Source organism: Eschrichtius robustus, chromosome 7 (genome assembly GCF_028021215.1).
Source record: "Eschrichtius robustus isolate mEscRob2 chromosome 7, mEscRob2.pri, whole genome shotgun sequence".
Taxonomy (NCBI): Eukaryota; Metazoa; Chordata; class Mammalia; order Artiodactyla; family Eschrichtiidae; genus Eschrichtius; species Eschrichtius robustus.
In genome coordinates this window covers 117,026,751-117,045,463 of record NC_090830.1, presented here as the reverse complement: position 1 = coordinate 117,045,463, position 18,713 = coordinate 117,026,751, and the positions used below count along the sequence as shown (strand labels likewise).

General features: G+C 41.9%; 1 protein-coding gene across 6 annotated transcripts in view; it reads left to right on the top strand.

The window, feature by feature from the left end:
- The window catches only part of SORCS1 (sortilin related VPS10 domain containing receptor 1), a 578,863-nt gene that overhangs the window by 186,630 nt on the left and 373,520 nt on the right, over positions 1-18,713 (top strand). For all 6 annotated transcript variants that reach the window (XM_068548518.1, XM_068548515.1, XM_068548517.1 and 3 more), the window contains one exon: positions 14,580-14,647. In XM_068548518.1, the coding sequence (XP_068404619.1) occupies positions 14,580-14,647 (68 nt within the window). The remainder of the gene's footprint in view (positions 1-14,579; positions 14,648-18,713) is intronic.

Here is an 18,713-nt window from a genome sequence, read left to right as displayed (position 1 = left end):
AGTTAGAAAAGGGAATTCTAATTTTATTTATCCTGTTTAATAGGAAAAAGGAAAAAAGTTAAACTAATTGGCTAAAATCACATGAGGAATTAAAATTGGCTCTATAACCAGAATCAAGTCTTCTCAACTTCTAACTTTAGGTCTCCACCCTGCCACCCACACAGACTTTATTTGGCTTTGTCCCCACTGTACAGAGGAGGCAGTTTTGAGGGGCCCATAGGAATTTATTGAAAGAGCTGGCATTCAGACTTTGAATGACTTACACCTATCCAGGGCTGTCCATTCCTAGATAGGAGAAACTCACAGAATGAGAAGTGGGCCTCTGCAGTGTCCTGGCCAACCTTCAGGTGTCTCACAGGTCTGTGCATGAAAGCTAACACTTTTGGATGAAAGGACAGAAAAATCAATAAACCTTTGGGTTGGATCACAGACATGTTTTACAACTACTCAGCCCTCCCAAAAGAGATACACAGCATTGAATTATCTGTAGGTTTAATCCTTTAATCAGCCAGGGCTTCTAAGAGGAAATCCAAAGTGTTTGGAATGTCATTCTTAAAATTGGAATTTCATTAAGTGGCAGTGCTCTTGTGTTGCAATTACTCAGGTTTTTTGAGCCCACTGTGTTCCAGATGCTTGCTACAATAATTGCTCATGTAACTGGAACATGCTGTTTATGCCTGGAAAAGTCCATCACCAATATAACTACAGTCAGTCAGTCACACCATCAACAGATATCGAAGTTCTTTAGGTCAGCAGGAGAACAGTGTGTCTGAGTTCAAGGGGGCATTGGTGTGACATTGATTTGAATGTGAATGTAGGAGCCATATCATACTTGGCCTCGTAGGTCATATGAAATTTAAACTTTAAGTTCAGTGGGAGGCCACAGAAAGGCTTTAAAGAGTGGGAAAAGATGACCAGATTGCCTTTTTCTAAAAAATAAATTTATTTATTTATTTTTGGCTGTGTTGGGTCTTCGTTTCTGTGCGAGGGCTTTCTCCAGTTGCGGCGAGCGGGGGCCACTCTTCATCGCGGTGCGCGGGCCTCTCACTGTCGCGGCCTCTCTTGTTGCGGAGCACAGGCTCCAGACGCGCAGGCTCAGTAGTTGTGGCTCACGGGACTAGTTGCTCCGTGGCATGTGGGATCTTCCCAGACCAGGGCTCGAACCCGTGTCCCCTGCATTGGCAGGCGGATTCTTAACCGCTGCACCACCAGGGAAGCCCCAGATTGCTATTTTTAGAAAGATTATAATGGTAGCAGCACAGAGGGTGGCTTGAGGGAAGCAAGATGAGATGGTGGCAGAGATGTCAGAGGCATTGCACTAGGCCAGACCAGGTTGATGTGAGGTTAGATGGGAGAGGTTTATAGGACTTAGTGATTGATTCGGTTTGGGGAGAAAAGAGAGGAATGGCATCAAGGAAGACTCAGAGCTCAAGCAATGGCAATAGCACTTACTAAGCCTGGTGACATTGAAGATCAAGGTATTGGGCGTTGAATGATATTGTAATGGGAAGAGATCTTACAAGCGTGTAGCGTAACCATGGAGGAAACTGAAGCCCAAAGAGGTACGTTGGCTTCCTCAGTGTCACAGTGTGTTAGCAGCAGAGCTCAGACTTAAGTCTGTGTCTCCTGATTCATAGCCCAAGACTGCTGAAATGGATAGCTCCATTGAAAAGTTTTAATGAGCAGCATCTAATGGGAAATCCTACTGAAAGGTGGATTTACAGTGAAGTTAATGAAGCTTAAGATTCAGAGCCTTCGTAGGCATGGGCTCCTGTGAGTGCTAAGAGTTTTGGGGAGTTGTAGATTGTTTCAGGTGGACAGGGGAAGCTAGGTTGCAATCAGAAAACATTTCTATTTCCTCATTTCTGCCAAACTGCCTAAAGGTGTGTCAGAAGAAAAGTATGCAAATCTTTAAGGCACTGGTAATTCGTTGTGATCTAATTTGTCATTCTAATAAATTTTGACTGTTACATCTCATTTTATTAATAATTTTTTATTATTTTTCTTAATGTGAGGCCCGCAAATTGTATGGCTTTCATTCTCCCAAGACCTGGGTCTGTGCCTGGTCCTACCAACTTCTGTTACCTCTTTAACTCTCCGGGCTCAAAACTGGCCCAATCCAGTCCTTCCTCCTGTACCTGGGAACTCCTGCTTCATACCCCAAATCAACATATGGTTTGTTAAGATTGTTCTTTACTCTCAAAGCTCCTTATTCAAAAACTGATTCTTCTAAAAGTGTAACCTACACCATTTGTCAAATGAGGTGGTTGAAGTTAGATAATCTTTCCAGTCTCTTCCAATTTTGTCCTAAGTTTCCTTTCAAAGAGTGGCAAAATGCTAATTTTTTTTTATAACCACCCACCATCCATCTAGATGCAATTGTAGAGGATTAGAATTAGAATCATGTAGAAGCATTTTGGTTCCATGACTAAATGACAAGGAACATATAAAGATCACTTAACTTCTATAGGGTTTTTCCTCCAACACAAACCTTTATTATTTATTATTATATTTGACTTGGGATTTCAAGATGTTATTTGAATTTCACTTTTAAGCCAGCTGTTTTTAAGCTTTGAATTTCCTTTTAGGCAAATTGTGTCTCACCACACTTTAGCACTCAGACGAGGCAAATATTAATAAAAGATCTGCTCCTAGAGATGTCAGTGGTTATCATTTATTTATTTCTCTTCTTTCTGGTCCACATTAAGACTTTCCCAGAGTAAAGGAAAATATTTGAACTTAGCTTATTTGAACTATCTCTAGTGTTTCAGTGTGTTATTCTTGTTGCTTTTGTTAGTTGCACTGGTTGGTAATGAGAAGAGAAAATGAAAAAAAATAGAAAGCTTACATTCTTTTCATATTTTATTCTAGTGTCTTACTGAGGTTCATGTTCTGATGCTTGGATCACCATAATATGCATATCTTTATTTATTAGCTTTCTGTGTGTTCTGTTAACCTTGAAAACTAATATTTTTTAAAAATTGACTTAACCTCTTTAGACCCATGAACAACTGCATAAAGCCCAAGATGGAGAAGTGGAAAGGGAAAGTCTTGCTTCATTTCTTTCTTTTGAAGCTAAATATAAGGAAACATATGAACAGAAGGGCCCCTCATCATTAACATGCTGTTTGCTGTTTAATGGTACGTTCACCTTGTGTGTGGGCTCTTGCATAGGAAGAGTCTTAATATTTAGATAGCGTCTATACTTCAGACAGTGATTTGAGAGCTTGCAGATCTATTTCTCAGATCAGTGCCTCAAAGAAGTTGAAAGGAAGGGAATTTCTCCATTATTCACATCCCCTCTCTCTCCCTCCTACCAAACTCAGTTTTGTACCCCTTTTACTTCAGCATATGGAAGGTTTCCTCTGTTTTGTTTTCTAGATTTCCAGAGAGAAGATATTGCAAGAAATATTTTTTTTATTGTTTTGCAGCTCTGAATTAACAATTCTCTGCATTATTTGTGTTTCTTTCAGTAAGTACCAGGTGACCTAATTTGAATAGGGACTACCTCAAAGGAGGATGGTTGGGATATCATGTCCATTCCCTTTGAAGCACTAGGAGGGGAATGAGGAGAATGTGGTGTAGAGTTTGTTTCTTTAATTATGAAATGATGGACTTGCAGAGGACATTTCCAATAGGTTGCTTGTACTGTAGCACTCCAGACCACCCACTGAGCTGCTAGCCTCTCTCCCCCCCCATGCTCTAGCCTCACTTGCTTTCATGTCTTGAAGCTTTGGCTTTGGATCTCCAGTTCTTTTTAATATTTCTATTTTACTATTGTTTTAATATTTTCTGTTTCCCTATATAGCAAGGTTTTGTCTTGAATATGCATTTTCCTCATATTTTGTGCAATCATTTTATCTCGATACTCTTCTGGGATGACATTGGTGCCGATGTCTTGCTCTTTTCTAGAAAAAAATATATCATTTAGTTTAGCATCTCCCTACTTCCTCTGCTGTAACACAGAAGATTGAAATGGAGTATAATTTAGGGCAGAGTAATTTAATTAAAGGAAGAAGCGTATGAAATGGTCAACATTATCCACTAGATATGGATCTATGTTTGGAAAATTATCCTCTTTTTTATTATTCAAAAAAGAAGAGGAGGAGGAGAAGGAAAGAAAAAATATAGGAATGAAGTGTCATCAGTCAGTCTGTTTGGCTTGGCATTGTAAGAGAAATAGATTTTGGAGAGAGTACTTTTTATTTTTTTCTGAGTCGGTAGCATCCCTCACCTTGGGGAATTGAAGAGCAAGTTGATGATGAAAGGTTCTACATTCAAGATTTGCATCCAAAAGCAGCTTAGGTCTGGTGGGTGTGACAAGCTTGGATTTGCTTGCTAAATATAATGACTTGATTCTAGGGTTAGAGCATAATAGCTTTTCATTTAAAGCATTTCTTTACTTGTTACTAAGAAGAAAGAACTTGACTTTCAGCAGACAGGTGGCAAGAGATGTGCGTTGCTTCCAGTGAGAGCTACAGTTTTCCTCATGTGCAAACTCCTGGGACAGTGTCCCACAGCTCCTGGGCCAGCCTTATATATTAGCTGCAAATGACCTCTACAGGGAAACAGACTCAGAGGAAGGGCATAGCAAATTTTACGAAAAAACGTTCCACTTCCATAAAGGCTCTTCTCTATGCTGCAATTTGCCCTGTGTCTAGTGTTGATTAGGTTATCTACATGCCCTGTTTGTGTCTCCATCTCTGTTGACTGTCTTGTCTTTTAAGTTCCCCGGGGTGGGGGGCGTCCAGTGGCTGTTTTACTCACACCATTTCAGTGTCATGCAGAGGATATCATATGAATAAACATTACATTAAATTATGTGCGGGCTTCTACAAAACATGAAGGTCATTTGGGGATTAAGGACTTTCCAGAGGCAAAAATCTACTAACTGCTTTCTAGCTGGCCCTGTACCCCAAATTCATCCCTCTCTTTCTACTGGTTTTTCGTTTCAACTTGTGTTTGTATGTGCTGGATTACTTCCGTCTGATGGCTTCAAGTTCACGTGTGGTTGTGAGTGTGTGCCTGCATCATATCAACCTTTCAGCTTCCCTCTGGGGCTTCTTAATCTAGTTTAGCAATTATTGATTTCTCTGCCCTTTGGTAACTCAAATGGAGCACAATTATACATTCACGTAAATCTCCTGAAAATGTTGATATAGTAAAACAGTCTGTTGAAATTTGCAGTTAAATGTGTGCACATTCATTGTCAGGAACTCCTAATCCCGGGACAGCCACATTCTGTTGTGAGTTAAGTAGAAGGATCAACTCCTCAAAAAAGGATTTCACCAGGGTTCAACAATTTAAAAAAAAAAAAAAAAAATTAAAAATGTCCTTGATCTGAGGTCAGTAAAAAGGTAAAACTCAAGTTTGTCCATTATAAGGAAAAAATATTCCAGGAATTTCTGGAAGAAGGCAGAACAAGGGATGAATTTGTGATCAGTACCTTGTCTGATAGGTAACAGGACTTCAGTACCATTGAACTGAATGTAAAGTGAGGATCCTTCAGTGGTTCTGCCTTCCCTCTAGGAACAATCATACCCATATTAAGCAGTATACCATGGGGAGAGTTAAGCACAGTGAATAAGAGTCTGTATCTAATGTGAGTTAAGCTTGTCCCCCACTTACTAGCTGAGTACTTTAAGTTACTTAGCTTTGATTTTCTCATCAGGGGAAAAAAAAAATCATGTAAGTACTTGAAATGCCCTTAATAATGAAATTTGTCTGGCATACAAAGTAGGTATCCACGAAATGCTAGATGTTATTAACAATAACAACTGCTTACATTTGCACAGTATTTTAACATTTGCAGAGAGTTTTCCCACTTCCTACTGTGTTTGCTTCCCAAAACTCTACAAGATAAAAAAAAAAAAAGATAACATTATCTTCTCATTTTACTGATATTTATTTATTTATTTAAATAAGAGAAGTCAATTCCGTATTTAAGTGCTTTATTCAAGGTGAAGCAGTGGCAGATACTACTAACTGTAGTGGCCACTCCCCACTTTTTCTTTGCTGGCAGAGCCCACCTCGTTTTCTCAGTTTTTATTGCACATGCTATGAGGGCATGTGGCTGAATCCTGGTCATTGAAACTGCAGAGATTTTGTCGGTAGGGCTTTTGGGAAAGGATTTCCTTTCTAATTTAAAACAAAACAAAAGCATATGTATACACTAGAGGCTCTTTTTTTCTTTGCTGGAAGTAGCTGCGTCTGCACATGCTGCAAAGAAGTGTCACAGCCTCCTTGCAAACACGAGGGCAGGTAGCACCCTGTGTTGACATTGTCAGAAAGGGTATATGTTTATATAACCCTTGGGTCCTTGATGACATTGTTAGGCTAACTTAGTCGTGGAACCCCATCAACTCTGACCTCTTGTTACATGAGATAACACATCTTTTATTGTTTGAGTCATTTTTAATACTCCGTTTCTCATGCTAAAGACATACTAACAGATATGGTGGCTAAACCGAGAGTCAAAATCTGGTCTCCTGCTGATTGCAAAGCCTTTGTTCTTTTCAGCAAAGCACACTGCCATCCTAATATTAAGGCTCTTCATAGTAGAGCCAAATGTATCTCTCTATTCTGATAGTTGTGTGTTCCTGCTGTTGCCGAAAACCCAGCCTCTGTTCACTGGTGCCAAACAGAAACGCAGAGACAGCTTTGGAGGAGCAGAAGAGAGTAGCTCTATTGCTTTGCCAGGCAAAGGGGGAGCCACAGCAGGGTAACGCCCTCAAGACTGTGCCCCTCTTCCTGGGAAATAAGAAGGGGTCTTATAGTTTCAGGGTGGAAAATAGGGCTCTAGATAAGGATCAGGGCTGATGTTGTCTTGCATTCCTCTTTTCTCCTGGAGACATTGAGATCATTAGGGCTGGCGTCAGGTGGTTCTGGAACAGGTTCCAGTGGTCCTCGAGGTTATCGTTCCGTGACCTTCTTTCTGGAATGAAGTATGCTCACAAAGGAAAGGAATGTTAGGGAGTATTGTCTTGGAGAAGTAAACATCAGGTGCATAGTACAACTTTAACTAGGGGGCAATCATTTTCAGAGTTCAATTAAGCAAGAAAGAGAGGAGGAAAAAACATCTGTAGGAGACCGGTTGAATGGGTGGAAAGAATAAGGGCTGAATAAGGGCTAACATAATGGGGGTGCCTCGACTAGTTTCTACTACAGCACTGCCCATAATCTAAGCTTGAGCTCAATCTGGGGACTTGCTCTCTTTGTTGCCCTGTGAGCGTTCACATCTCTGGATGCCTATCCTCATGCTGCCTTCCCTTAGAGGATCATCTCTGTAGCCTCTCAAGTCCATCAGAGTCACACACATCCTTCGGGATTTATCTCGAATGCCTCCTTTTGTAAGAAGCTCTTGCTGAGGATATTTTTCTTTCTTGCTGTCTAAAAGATATAAACACTTTTCTCCTGCCACATACCTTTTTCTTCCTTATTTTGTAACCATCTTTGTACAGCTCTGCCTCTCCACTAGACTGTGAGTTTCCAGGAACTGGTACTGAGTCTCATTCTCCCTTTGTGTCCTGATAGCACATAGTTTTTATTCCTGCTTCTTAAGAAGGCATAATAAATGTTTATTGAATTAAATGTGTAGAATTTCAGAGCTGAAAGTTCTTTCTTCTTAACAAAGCTCCCGTTTTCTGGGAATTACAGAAGGTTCTTATCCTTGGATTCATGACCCCCGTAGGATTCAGGAGATCAGTGAAATCATTAACATTATATTCATTGTTTTATGCTCATAACTTTTATTAGATCAGATTCTTAAAGAATTCATGGCTCCTTAAAAGCATGAGAACCTCTGTTTAAGTTGGAAAGTTGAATAAAGGCTTTCTGAACCAAAGACACAATCTGGAACATGCGTATTATAGGGAAACCACTGTTGTGAGTTTTCGTCTTTTCCCTAAAACCGGAGTGCAAAGAAAACAACCAAAAACAAAACAACTTTCTGGCTGTTGAATACCCCTCTTCTATCTTATCCAACTCTTTGATCCCCATGAAAGATTGTTCCACATCTCTTCAGGGCCCTTATTATTCTCTGTCTCCATATTCACTTCCATCCACGTCTTTAAAAACATCCCACCTAATGTCTCTGGCAAGCTGGTGCAGTGAGCAGAGAGGGGACACTCAAGACTGGGGAGTGAGGGGACACCAGGGCCTTCAGGAAGCTGGTGGGGGAAGGATGTGGGTAGCCAGCTGCAGCCCCTGAACCTAACATCTTCCGTGTGGTTATGCTAATGCTCATGCAAGTTTGACCGTGGCCCACTTCAGGAGAGAGGGGCTATGAGCGTTGGCAGGACTGAGTTCTGTGGAGCCACCCCGAGCTTTACAAGGATGGAACCACCTGCCCACGCTCCCCTTGAATCGCTAATGACTGAGAGCATTACAAAAGAAAATGTCGTTTTATAGACTGGGACCCGTGTCACCCTCTTCATTATTCAGAATTTGGAGCTATAGACCCTTAGGAATGAAAAGACTTTAGGATCTTGTAGCCAAAGTGCTCACTGTCAAGAAGCCCAGGGCCACACTTTTGTTTCCCCTGAGATTAGATTCTACCTCCACATTTGGACACAGAGTGAGAAAAAAAGAATGAAAATCGTTAATAATTGAAAAATGAGGAGACATGTCCTACTTTTCTAAGATTTCCCTGAGATGAAGGAGAGATGAGTTGAAGGCCAGTGGCCAGGCCAGATGTCCCAGTGGAACTCAGATCTCCCTGAATGTCCACTAGTTCTCCCAGAGCTACCCGGAATTCATAGTTTAAGAAGAATAGGAAGCTTGCTCTGCAAACTCCTCCTTCAGAAAAGATTCTCATTAGTCCGCTGCTACCAACCAGGTTGCTACTCATAAGCAAAGTAATTAGGAGAGGGCACTCCAGGGAGAATATGCACATTCCTTCTTAGGGGATGAAGGAAGGGGAACTGCATTGACTCCCCACCCCACCTTCCATCCTCCTTCCTCTGGGGTGCATGCTTTAAGTTAGCAAAGGATGAAAACACTATGCTCGTTCCTTAGGAAAATAAATGGAGGATTCCTGTGCTACTACTTGGGAAGGATAGAGTAAATTTTGGTTTGTTGCAGTCTAGTAATCAATTTAGAGACATTTTTAAAGGTATACTGTGTAGAATCAGGTTTCTAGGAAGGTGTTTTAGGCATTCCTTAAATGTTTGGAGTTTCATTTCTAAATTATATTTTTATGTTAAAAAATCCACCTACTGTCACATTCTAAGGTGTAACCTGTCTCAATACTTGGCATAATGGAGACTTCTGAAATGTTAACTTAGCCTGCTGCCTGCTGTGTTCATTCATTCTAATCCAGACCCGGATATAAGGCTTGCCCTGTCATTTTGATACTCATTTTTACTGGGTTTTGCTATTTTACACTAAAATGACTGTTAGTCATCCATGTACAGTCTCCCCTCCGTAGCCATAGGTTCTGCATCCCTGAATTCAATCATCCACTGATCAAAAATATTTGGAAAAAAATCTAGAATTTTCCAAAAACCAAATCTTGAATTTGCCACGCGGTGATGCCTATTTACATAGCACTTACATTGTGTTAGGTATTGTAAGTAATTTAGAGATGATTTAAAGTATATGAGAGGATGTTCACAGTTTATATACAAATACTCTGCTATTTTGTATAAGGGACTTGAGCATCCATGGATTTTGGTATCCACAGGGGATCCTGGAACCAATCCCCCGTGGATACCAAGGACAGCTGTACTAGTGTCTCTGTCTCTATGCTTTTGCTGTGTAACTGAGAGCAGAAAGAAGTTGGGGTTAGCAGAGGGGAGGAGTGAATTGGCATCTTCCTTTCCCAGGGTCCATTGTGATTTTCTTCCCCCAACTTTGTTGAGGAATACTTGGCAAATCCAATTGAATGTATTTAGAGTGCACAACGAGATGCTTGAATATAAATATACATTGTGTAATGATTGCTAAGATCAAGATCTCTCTCTCTCTCTCTTCTTTGGTGAGAATGCTTAAGATCTAGTCTCAGAAAGTTTTGAATATATAATATTGTACTATTAACTATAGTCACCATGCCGTACAATAGATCCTCAGAACTTATAACTGAAGGTTTGTGCCCTTTGACCTACATCTCATTTCCCCCCTCCTTGCAGCCCCTAACCACCACTATTCTATTCTGTTTCTATGAGATCATTTTTTGATTGTTTTAGATTCTGCATATAAATGATACAGTATTTATATTTCTTTATTTGGCTTATTTCGCCAACAAAATGCCCTCCAGGTTCATCTGTGTTGGCACAAATGGCAGGATTTCCTTTTTTTATGGCTGAATAATATTCCATTGTGTGGACTACTATACTACATTTTCCTTTTTTAAAAATTTATTTTATTGAAGGATAGTTGATTTACAATGTGTTAATTTCTACTGTACAGCAAAGTGATTCAGTTATATATATACACACACACACACACACACACACACACACACATACTGTATTTCTTTTTGATACTCTTTTCCCTTATGGTTTATCACAGGATATTGTATGTAGTTCCCTGTGCTATGCAGTAGGACCTTATTTATCCATTCTATATATAATAGTTTTCACCTACTACTCCTAAACTCCCAATCCATCACTCCTCACCCCTGCCTCCCCCTTGGCAGCCACAAGTCTGTTCTCTATGTCTGTGAGTCTGTTTCTGTTTCATAGATAAGTTCATTTGTGTCATATTTTAGATTCGGGTTATAAATGATATCATAGGGTATTTGTCTTTCTGACTTAACTTCACTTAGTATGATAATCTCTAGGCCATCCATGTTGCATCCATGTTGCATCCATGTTGCAAATGGCATTAGGAATACTACATTTTCTTTATGTGATGGTTTCTTAATACCTGTATACAGAGGGGCAGGTGAGAGGCTGGAATTGGTGGAATTATTCAGTGGGAGCTTTGGGAGACTCTGGAAAAAGAGGTAATAGTTTGTTGAGCTCATTGCTGGGGAGGAAGCCACAAAGGAAGCTTCATTCCCTTGAAGACCCTCATTTATCCCTGCACAGAGCCTGGCACAGTTTCTGGTGCCTTCCCATCCTCCAAGGAATGAGTGATTTGAAAACAGCAGCTTGGTGGATAGGCTTCAGCACCCTCTTTATAAGTATGGAGAAAATGAAGTTCCTCCTCTCCCCCGCACCACCCCCCCCAGAAGCTTTATGAGCAGTGGATATGGCAGGAAGGAGCCCCAGCAAAAGAACAGGACTGATGACTTGTGGTGACAGCAGCTCCTAGACTGGTTGGGGGATCCTTAGACATGGCACTGTGGAAAGTCCCAGAAATAAGTGGGCACTGAGGTACTGACACAGTGTAGGTAGAGGTTGTCTAGTCATAGATATTTAGATTATAGCTATTTAAAGAAAGTATCCTAAGATTGAAAGAGGAACCTAAAAAAGGTATTACCATATGGTCACCACTTATTGTTTTGAATCAGGGATATTTTGGTACTATATCATGAGAACAAGATATAGGAAGAAAACAAGATGTTCACAGATATTCCATTTTGTGCGAATGTGTTTATCAAAACAGCCTTGTTCTCATTGATTGGATGTACAATTAAATGCTGTACACTTGGACTCGGAATTAAATCTATACGTGAAAATTGTTTACCAAATGAATAAAAAGTAAATGACGATTTATATATTTTTTAAGTACTATAACATTTCACTTGATCAATAAGTTCCAGTGATTTTTTGTTTGTTTGTTTGAAAAATACACAAAAATGGTAGACAGTCGAACCAGACTAGGCAGACAATTGCGTTTACCTGTTTTCTCATCTCTTGGTGGTAGTTTTGGCTGTGGCCCTTTAACAGATGCTAATTCTGTGAAACAGTATTGCTAATTAACCAGAGCAGAAAAACAAACAAACAAACAACAACAAATCCGATCTAATATAATGACGTGTCACCATCCAGGAGTAAGGTGGTAAATAATGCATATAGACAGGAAAGGGAAAAAAAAGAGGGGAAAAGAGATTTCAAATAATCGATTGAAAACATAACTAAAGGTCAGCAGTTCTCCCTCCTTTCTTGCCCTCTTTCTGAAAACAGAAAGATTAGATTGATTCAAGCAGATATGCTTTGCAATGCCATAAATGACACCTCATCTGGTGCAGTATTGACAAACTGCCTGAGCGTATCACTGGCATTTTCGTTTTACCAGCCCAGCAAGAAGAGTCAGGGAGTGGATTTTTACCTCCCTGCCCTCCTGCCTGTGAATTGCTTAAACACTTTCTGTGTGTGTGTGAGGGGTTCCACACCATTACATGCTGGGTTAAAAAGGTTCCTTCTCTGGGGCTCCAGTGAATTCCCTCGTCAGATGGATGGGAGAGGCAGTTTGTGACCCGCTGAACTTCATTATTTAGTTTACTGCCGTCTTGTATCAGGAGAGCAACTACCTAGAAGTGCTTTATGCCCACACACCCGTTTTCTTGGTGGGGGATTTATAGGCCTATTCGGCAAAATCATATCGAGGTAGAGCAGCGACATCACTCTGTGTCTTCAAACAAACAGCCACCCAGCTGCCGCTGATCAGCATTCCCGGGATGGCGGTGATTGAAATTTAGCACTTCAAGCGACTTAATTGGCACGCGGATCTGTTAAGCATATGCCCCCACCGCAGGCCTGCCATCTGACGGGCCCATAGGGTGCCCAGAGCCTCACACATGCTTACGTTTTGCTAAAGAAGTAAGTTTTGAACAGGTCCTTGAAGGAGGCCTGTGCGGCAGTTAAGGAGATGGGTAGCCTTAGAGCACAGGTCCTCGGATTTCTGCCTGTCTTGGGGTGACCGTGGTCCTTCATTCCCTTGAACTTGGAGCAAACCTAAGGTCATGGGGTTCCAGTTTGCTTGCTGTGAAAGAAGTGATCAGAATGTGCTCATCGAAGCTGTGCCTTCCGTAAAGCGAGCCCTGTGCTAGCAGAGTAGAACTTGGAAGGATTCAGCACTTCTTGGCATCTTGCTGCCTTGGAATTCAAGGTTAGACTGTTCTGTGCTCACTGTGGCTAGAACTGATCCCTTGGCCTTCAGAGAAAATCCAGGAAATTGATGTCAACATTTTTCTGCTGAGTTGGAAACAGCAGGACTGGGCCGGAATGTTCTAGGTTATGAGTATGAGGAGAGAAATATGACCCTCAACAGAAAACAAAGCAGAGCTATTAGGTTCTTTTCCTTATGTAAGGAGAGCAAATAAGGGCTGAGACCATCCATGGTTAGAAATACACTGCTCTGTTGTATCTTCCCAAGTGGCACTCCTGTGCTTCACTTAACGCGGCGGAGCCAGGTCATGAGTTTCAGCGGATCCCAGACCACCAGGCCTCATCTGTATGTATGTTCCCTTTTGGCATCAGGCAAAATCCTGGGCTCCTAGTAAATGGTTCATAGGTGTTGAATTCTAAAAGAATGAGCCAAATAGTTTGGCTTCCTCTGAGTGAGGTTGAAAAGAGCAACGAGTTAAAATCAGGGAAGGTTTGCCGAGAAGTGAATGAAGCTTAAGTTTCAAAGTCCCTTAATTGCATAGCCCCCTTCCCAGGGTGTGGAGATTGGAACTCATAATTTTATATCTTGTTTCTTATGAAGGGCTCCCTAAATTCTGTAAGCTTCAGGACCCATAAGACAGAGATCTGTGCCTGTTCAAATGCTGCTGCTTAGTGCTTGTTGCTCCAGTCCAATGGCTTTCCCAGAAATTGCGAGATCAGAAGAAATAAAGCCAAACCCACAGAGGAGAAGAAAGAGAAGGAACTAGCATTTAAGAACCCCACGCTAATTGAAGCATAATTTGCATTTATGACCTAATTTAACCCCTCACAGCCACCCTTTTTAAAAAATTATTATTTATTTTATTTATTTATTTTTGGCTGTGTTGGGTCTTCGTTTCTGTGCGAGGGCTTTCTCCAGTTGCGGCAAGCGGGGGCCACTCTTCATCGCGGTGCGCGGGCCTCTCACTATCGCGGCCTCTCTTGTTGCGGAGCACAGGCTCCAGACGCGCAGGCTCAGTAGTTGTGGCTCATGGGCCTAGTTGCTCCGCGGCATGCGGGATCTTTCCCAGACCAGGGCTCGAACCCGTGTCCCCTGCATCGGCAGGCAGATTCTCAACCACTGCACCACCAGGGAAGCCCCACCCTTTTTGAGAGATAGCATGTTGAGGTTCAGAGAGGCTGAGTTACCTGCCCGTCTGGTACAGCGAGGAGGGCTGGGACCTGTGTCACGGACCTTCCTCTCTCCCAGCCGTCTGCTCAGTGGCTGCCTTGCAGGACACGTATCTGACAGCTCTGCTAGCTTTCCTGAAAGTGTTAAGCCCACCAGGATAGGAAATGCCTGGATGGGCAGGTAGGTCTTGCTGCCGGGTGAGAGGGAGAGGGTTAGGGAGGGCATCAGGCTTGAGCTGTTTAAGGGAAGGCACAGGCAAACCCTTCCCCAGTCTGTGTAAGCGAATGCTGCCACAACTCATTCAATTATGTGAAGTGCCCATTAAAGGAATTCTAAGCCCTCCCTTGGGCCATTTCAGTTCTATGAGATTGTCATTGTTTGAAACTAACCGTGATTTCTTCTTTTGCCTTCAGGTGATTCTCATTTTGACAAAGCTCTATGACTATAACCTGGGGAGCATCACGGAGAGCTCGCTTTGGAGGTAGGGAAGCTGAGCTAATAATTACTGTGTTACTTAAACATGATGTCCTCGGCTGGCTGCTCACCCCCACCCCCGCTTCCTGGTGGGAAGGTTTCTGCTTCCTTGTACTCTTTCCTCTGAGTGAGGTTGAAAAGAGCAACAAGTTCACGTGTTTGCTCTTCGTTTCCTTTAGCCATGGGTTGGGGTTCATTTCCAGGAAGGCTGGATCCTTCCTTTTTATAGACCTCTTCTTTTGGTCACAGATCCTTTTGCTAAACTGCTTATTAGGTTGTCTTTATGCGTTTTGGTTCCCATAGTTCTCACTGATCTGTGAGCTTATGGGGGCAGAAGCGAAAGAATAAGGATATCTTTGCAGAGGGGATCAATGTAACCTCTAGGTCTACAGAACCCAGGCAGGCTACCAGGGCAACATTCTTTCACAGCTTCCCTTCTGTGGTTCTGCAGCACAAAGGGGCACACACACACTTATACGCTTGCCTTTATTTCTGGGATTCACACTACTGCGTCACACATACAGAGTGGGCAATTAGTACTTTTTCATATGAATGAACAAATTCTTCAAGGGCAGACTAACTTATTGGATTTAGCACGAAAGAAGGTCCTCAAATGCCCAGGCAGTTATTCTCTCCTCCTTTTTCCTTGTAAACTATACATTCTGTTGTTCCGTTTTGTTTCTTAAAAAAATATTGATTTATCCCACTCCTGATTGGCTCTTCTCCACCAGCCTGTGTCATGGGCCCATGCCCGAACCAATCCCTGAAGTCCAGGAGAGCACCTCCTCTAATTGGTCAGGCCTGGATCACATGATGATCCCTGACCTGGGAGAGGATGGAGACAGACTCTGGAGATGGTATTCACACACGTACACGCACGCACACACAGACTAAGTGAGAGTCGTTATACAGAAAGGTGGGAGTGGTCTGTGGGCAGACCAAAGCTAGTGAGTGTCGACCACATAAGATCAGCGGGGGGTTCCATTACCTGTCAGTTCACATGACCGGGAGAGGCTGCCTCTTGGCTTTCAGTGTCAGTGCTGAGGTCTAGGGAGAAAGACTGCAGTCACCCTGTTTGTGTCAGGTGTCCCCCCCTGGTGCAGTCAGCAGTGGCTTGGGAGGGAAAGTTGATTTACATGGAAGCAATTTGGTTTCAGGGCCTGCTTCTTATTGGGGATTGCAGTGGTCATACAAGAGGAGGCTCATGGATTGGATAGACACCCCAAAGGAATCTACCAGGCCTCACAAGAAGATTGTTCATTAAATTTCATTTTCACCTGATGTCTATTTTCCATTAGGCTTGACACTGTGTACAAGAAGCCCCAAATAAATTGTCCTGTGCTTTAGGAGAACCCTAGTAGACCAAAGAAAAGGCTAGATTCTGTTCTTTTGTTTGTTGTCAGGCATTTCAATTATTGAGCTCTTTCCCCAAGTAGGAGGTCAACTATGCAGAGTTTCTGTCCCAGGGAAATTTATGTAACTGATTTCAAGTGTGGGAAGTTTGGTAGGAGCCTTAAAGAGTACAGTTCTTTAATACATTAAGGGCCTGACTCCTGCTGTATTGTTTAAATTCAGTACCTATTCGTCAGCATCTCTGAGTAAGCTTATGCTTCCTTGGAAAATTTCTCTAATGTATGTGCATAAATGAAAGTAAAAGCCAGCTTTTACTGTGTAGTGCATCTGCCATGTAAAGTGTTGTCGGCATATTAGAAAATTAAAAGATGTGCAGTTCTGTCTCAGTGGGACAGAGGCAGAGCAGCCATAACTCCCCACCTGAGTAGTCCTGGGAAGGGCATATTGGAGGGATGTGAGGAACAGCTTGTCCTGGATTGCTGAAGCTCACGCTCAGCGTGCTTCTTTCCCTCTGATGGGGCACTATTACTGACGCCTCAGTCTAGGAAGAATATTCTTTTGTTATCTTAAGGGAGGGGCTTAGTGAAATAAAAACGGCATCACGTTCCAGTAGTACCAGACCTCCCTTCTGAGGGAGCAAACTCCATGGGCTTAAGCCTGGGAAAATGTGGCAAGAATGACCTGCTGACTTTTCCATCTTAGAATCAATTTCACTGGAAGATATATACATATGTATACATATACACACACACACACGTATATACGCATAATATACACATATGTACAGGTAATATGTGTGTGTGTATATATACCCATTTATATTTGCTTTTCTAACATACCCACAATAGTCATTTGCCGTATATGTCATGTTCTGCATGTCATATGTGGCAAATGATTCCTGGGGGTGTTCTATGTTATTACAACTGCCCGTTTTAATACTTTGATGGAAGAGTACATGCCTGAAAAGACAATTTAGAAAAGAGGAAAGGAGAAAAGGGAATATTTAGAATACTTCACAATTGCTTTTCAGGACTGCATTTTTTGAGTAGCTCATGGTGCCCATATTTGGTCTTTAGAGAACGTTTTGGGGGTGTTAACGTAGAGGTGGAGAGGAACAGGCCTGGATGGGTCAAGGATGGGGACCAGGAAGAAAGGTCCTTATGGTTCCACGTCATCTTGAAGGAGAGTAGACTGCTAAGTGTTGACTCATTTTCTCCTGTACCAGCTTGTACGATCTTCTCAGAAAACCTGCCTATGCCAACCGTCGGGGGCTTCTTAGGGGCACAGGCCAGGGTTTAGAGATACTCGGGGCACTCAGCACTGAATGCAGGGCTTAGCATATAGATAATGCTCAGTAAGTATCTCGTTTTGAATAGACCAGTGAATACTACAATTTTGTCTCTACTGCATGGTCACTAACATATAACTCTCTTTCTCACTCATTTATTCAACAAAGATGAATTGATTAACTCCTCTAGGCCTTATATTGTTCTTATCTAGGGAAGGAAAGTTGGGTGAGTACATAGATCCATAGCATGTAGGTTCTGCCTTCCAGGACTTCACTGTTTAGAGAGACAAAGATCTTTGGACAGTTAAAATGAGAGAGAACTGTACTTGCCTGTAACCTACCTTATGTAATTGTATTGAATAAGATACTTACGCAGCACCCAGAGCTGCCAGATCCCAGGAGATGTTAAATCTAAATAGACACACTGTCACACAACTGTTAAGTGTTATAATAAAGATATAAGTGTTGCTTCTTTGCTTTGCTCATGTGTATATTCTCTCTTCTCAACTAGACTTTATGTCCTTAAACCCAACACCTTGCTGGTTTCATGGTAACGGCAGTAATGCTGTTGCTCATGAAAATCATGACAACAGTAACAAAAATTAGCTTTGATCGAGCACTCCCGATGTGTCAGGCACGATGCTCAGTGCTTGACGTGCATTATTGCATCCTCCCAATACATTTTTATAGTGTTCCAAGGTCACACAATTTGTCAGTAATAGCCCACACACTTACAGGCATGCTAGTTATAAACTTCAGTCATTTCACTGCTTATTGATCATCCAGAGTCCCATCTGTCTTCTGGGAGATCTTGCTGTACATAAGTAAACAACATTTTAATCATATATATATGTATACATGTATGTATGTGTATATATATGATTGTTACATACATATATGTATATTAAAAATAGGGTTTTCAAAGTGCTATGACATTTTGAGCAGCATTTGTCCTACCTATTCTAGAAAAATACTGGGCAACAGGGAAATGGCTTCTTGTCCAACAAATAGATAAATGCGCTTTTTGATTGAGCCCATATTCTTTACAACTTTTACCAGCTGAAGAGTCCAAAGGGGGCAAGTGGCAAACGTCCCTGGGGTCTTAGAATAGGAGAGAGGCCAAGAAGCAGCTGACCTTGCAGTGATGTTCTAGGGCTTTCAACCTCACTGAATCCACAAAGCCTGGCTGACAGAGCGAGATGCCGCTATACCAAATTAATGAGCTTTGGCTCCCATTGGGCCTTTTCATTGATTACACCTTAATCCTGGAGCAGGTTGTTGATTTTGTTTTGTTTTGTGTTGTCGTTCACTCAGCGGGTCAAACTGAGAGGAAAGGGGGATGATCTGACACAGAACAATTAACTACACCTCAACATCTTCTCTACTTTCCAGTGGATTAAGCTGTGAGATTTGGTAGAGCTGGTGATTTTAC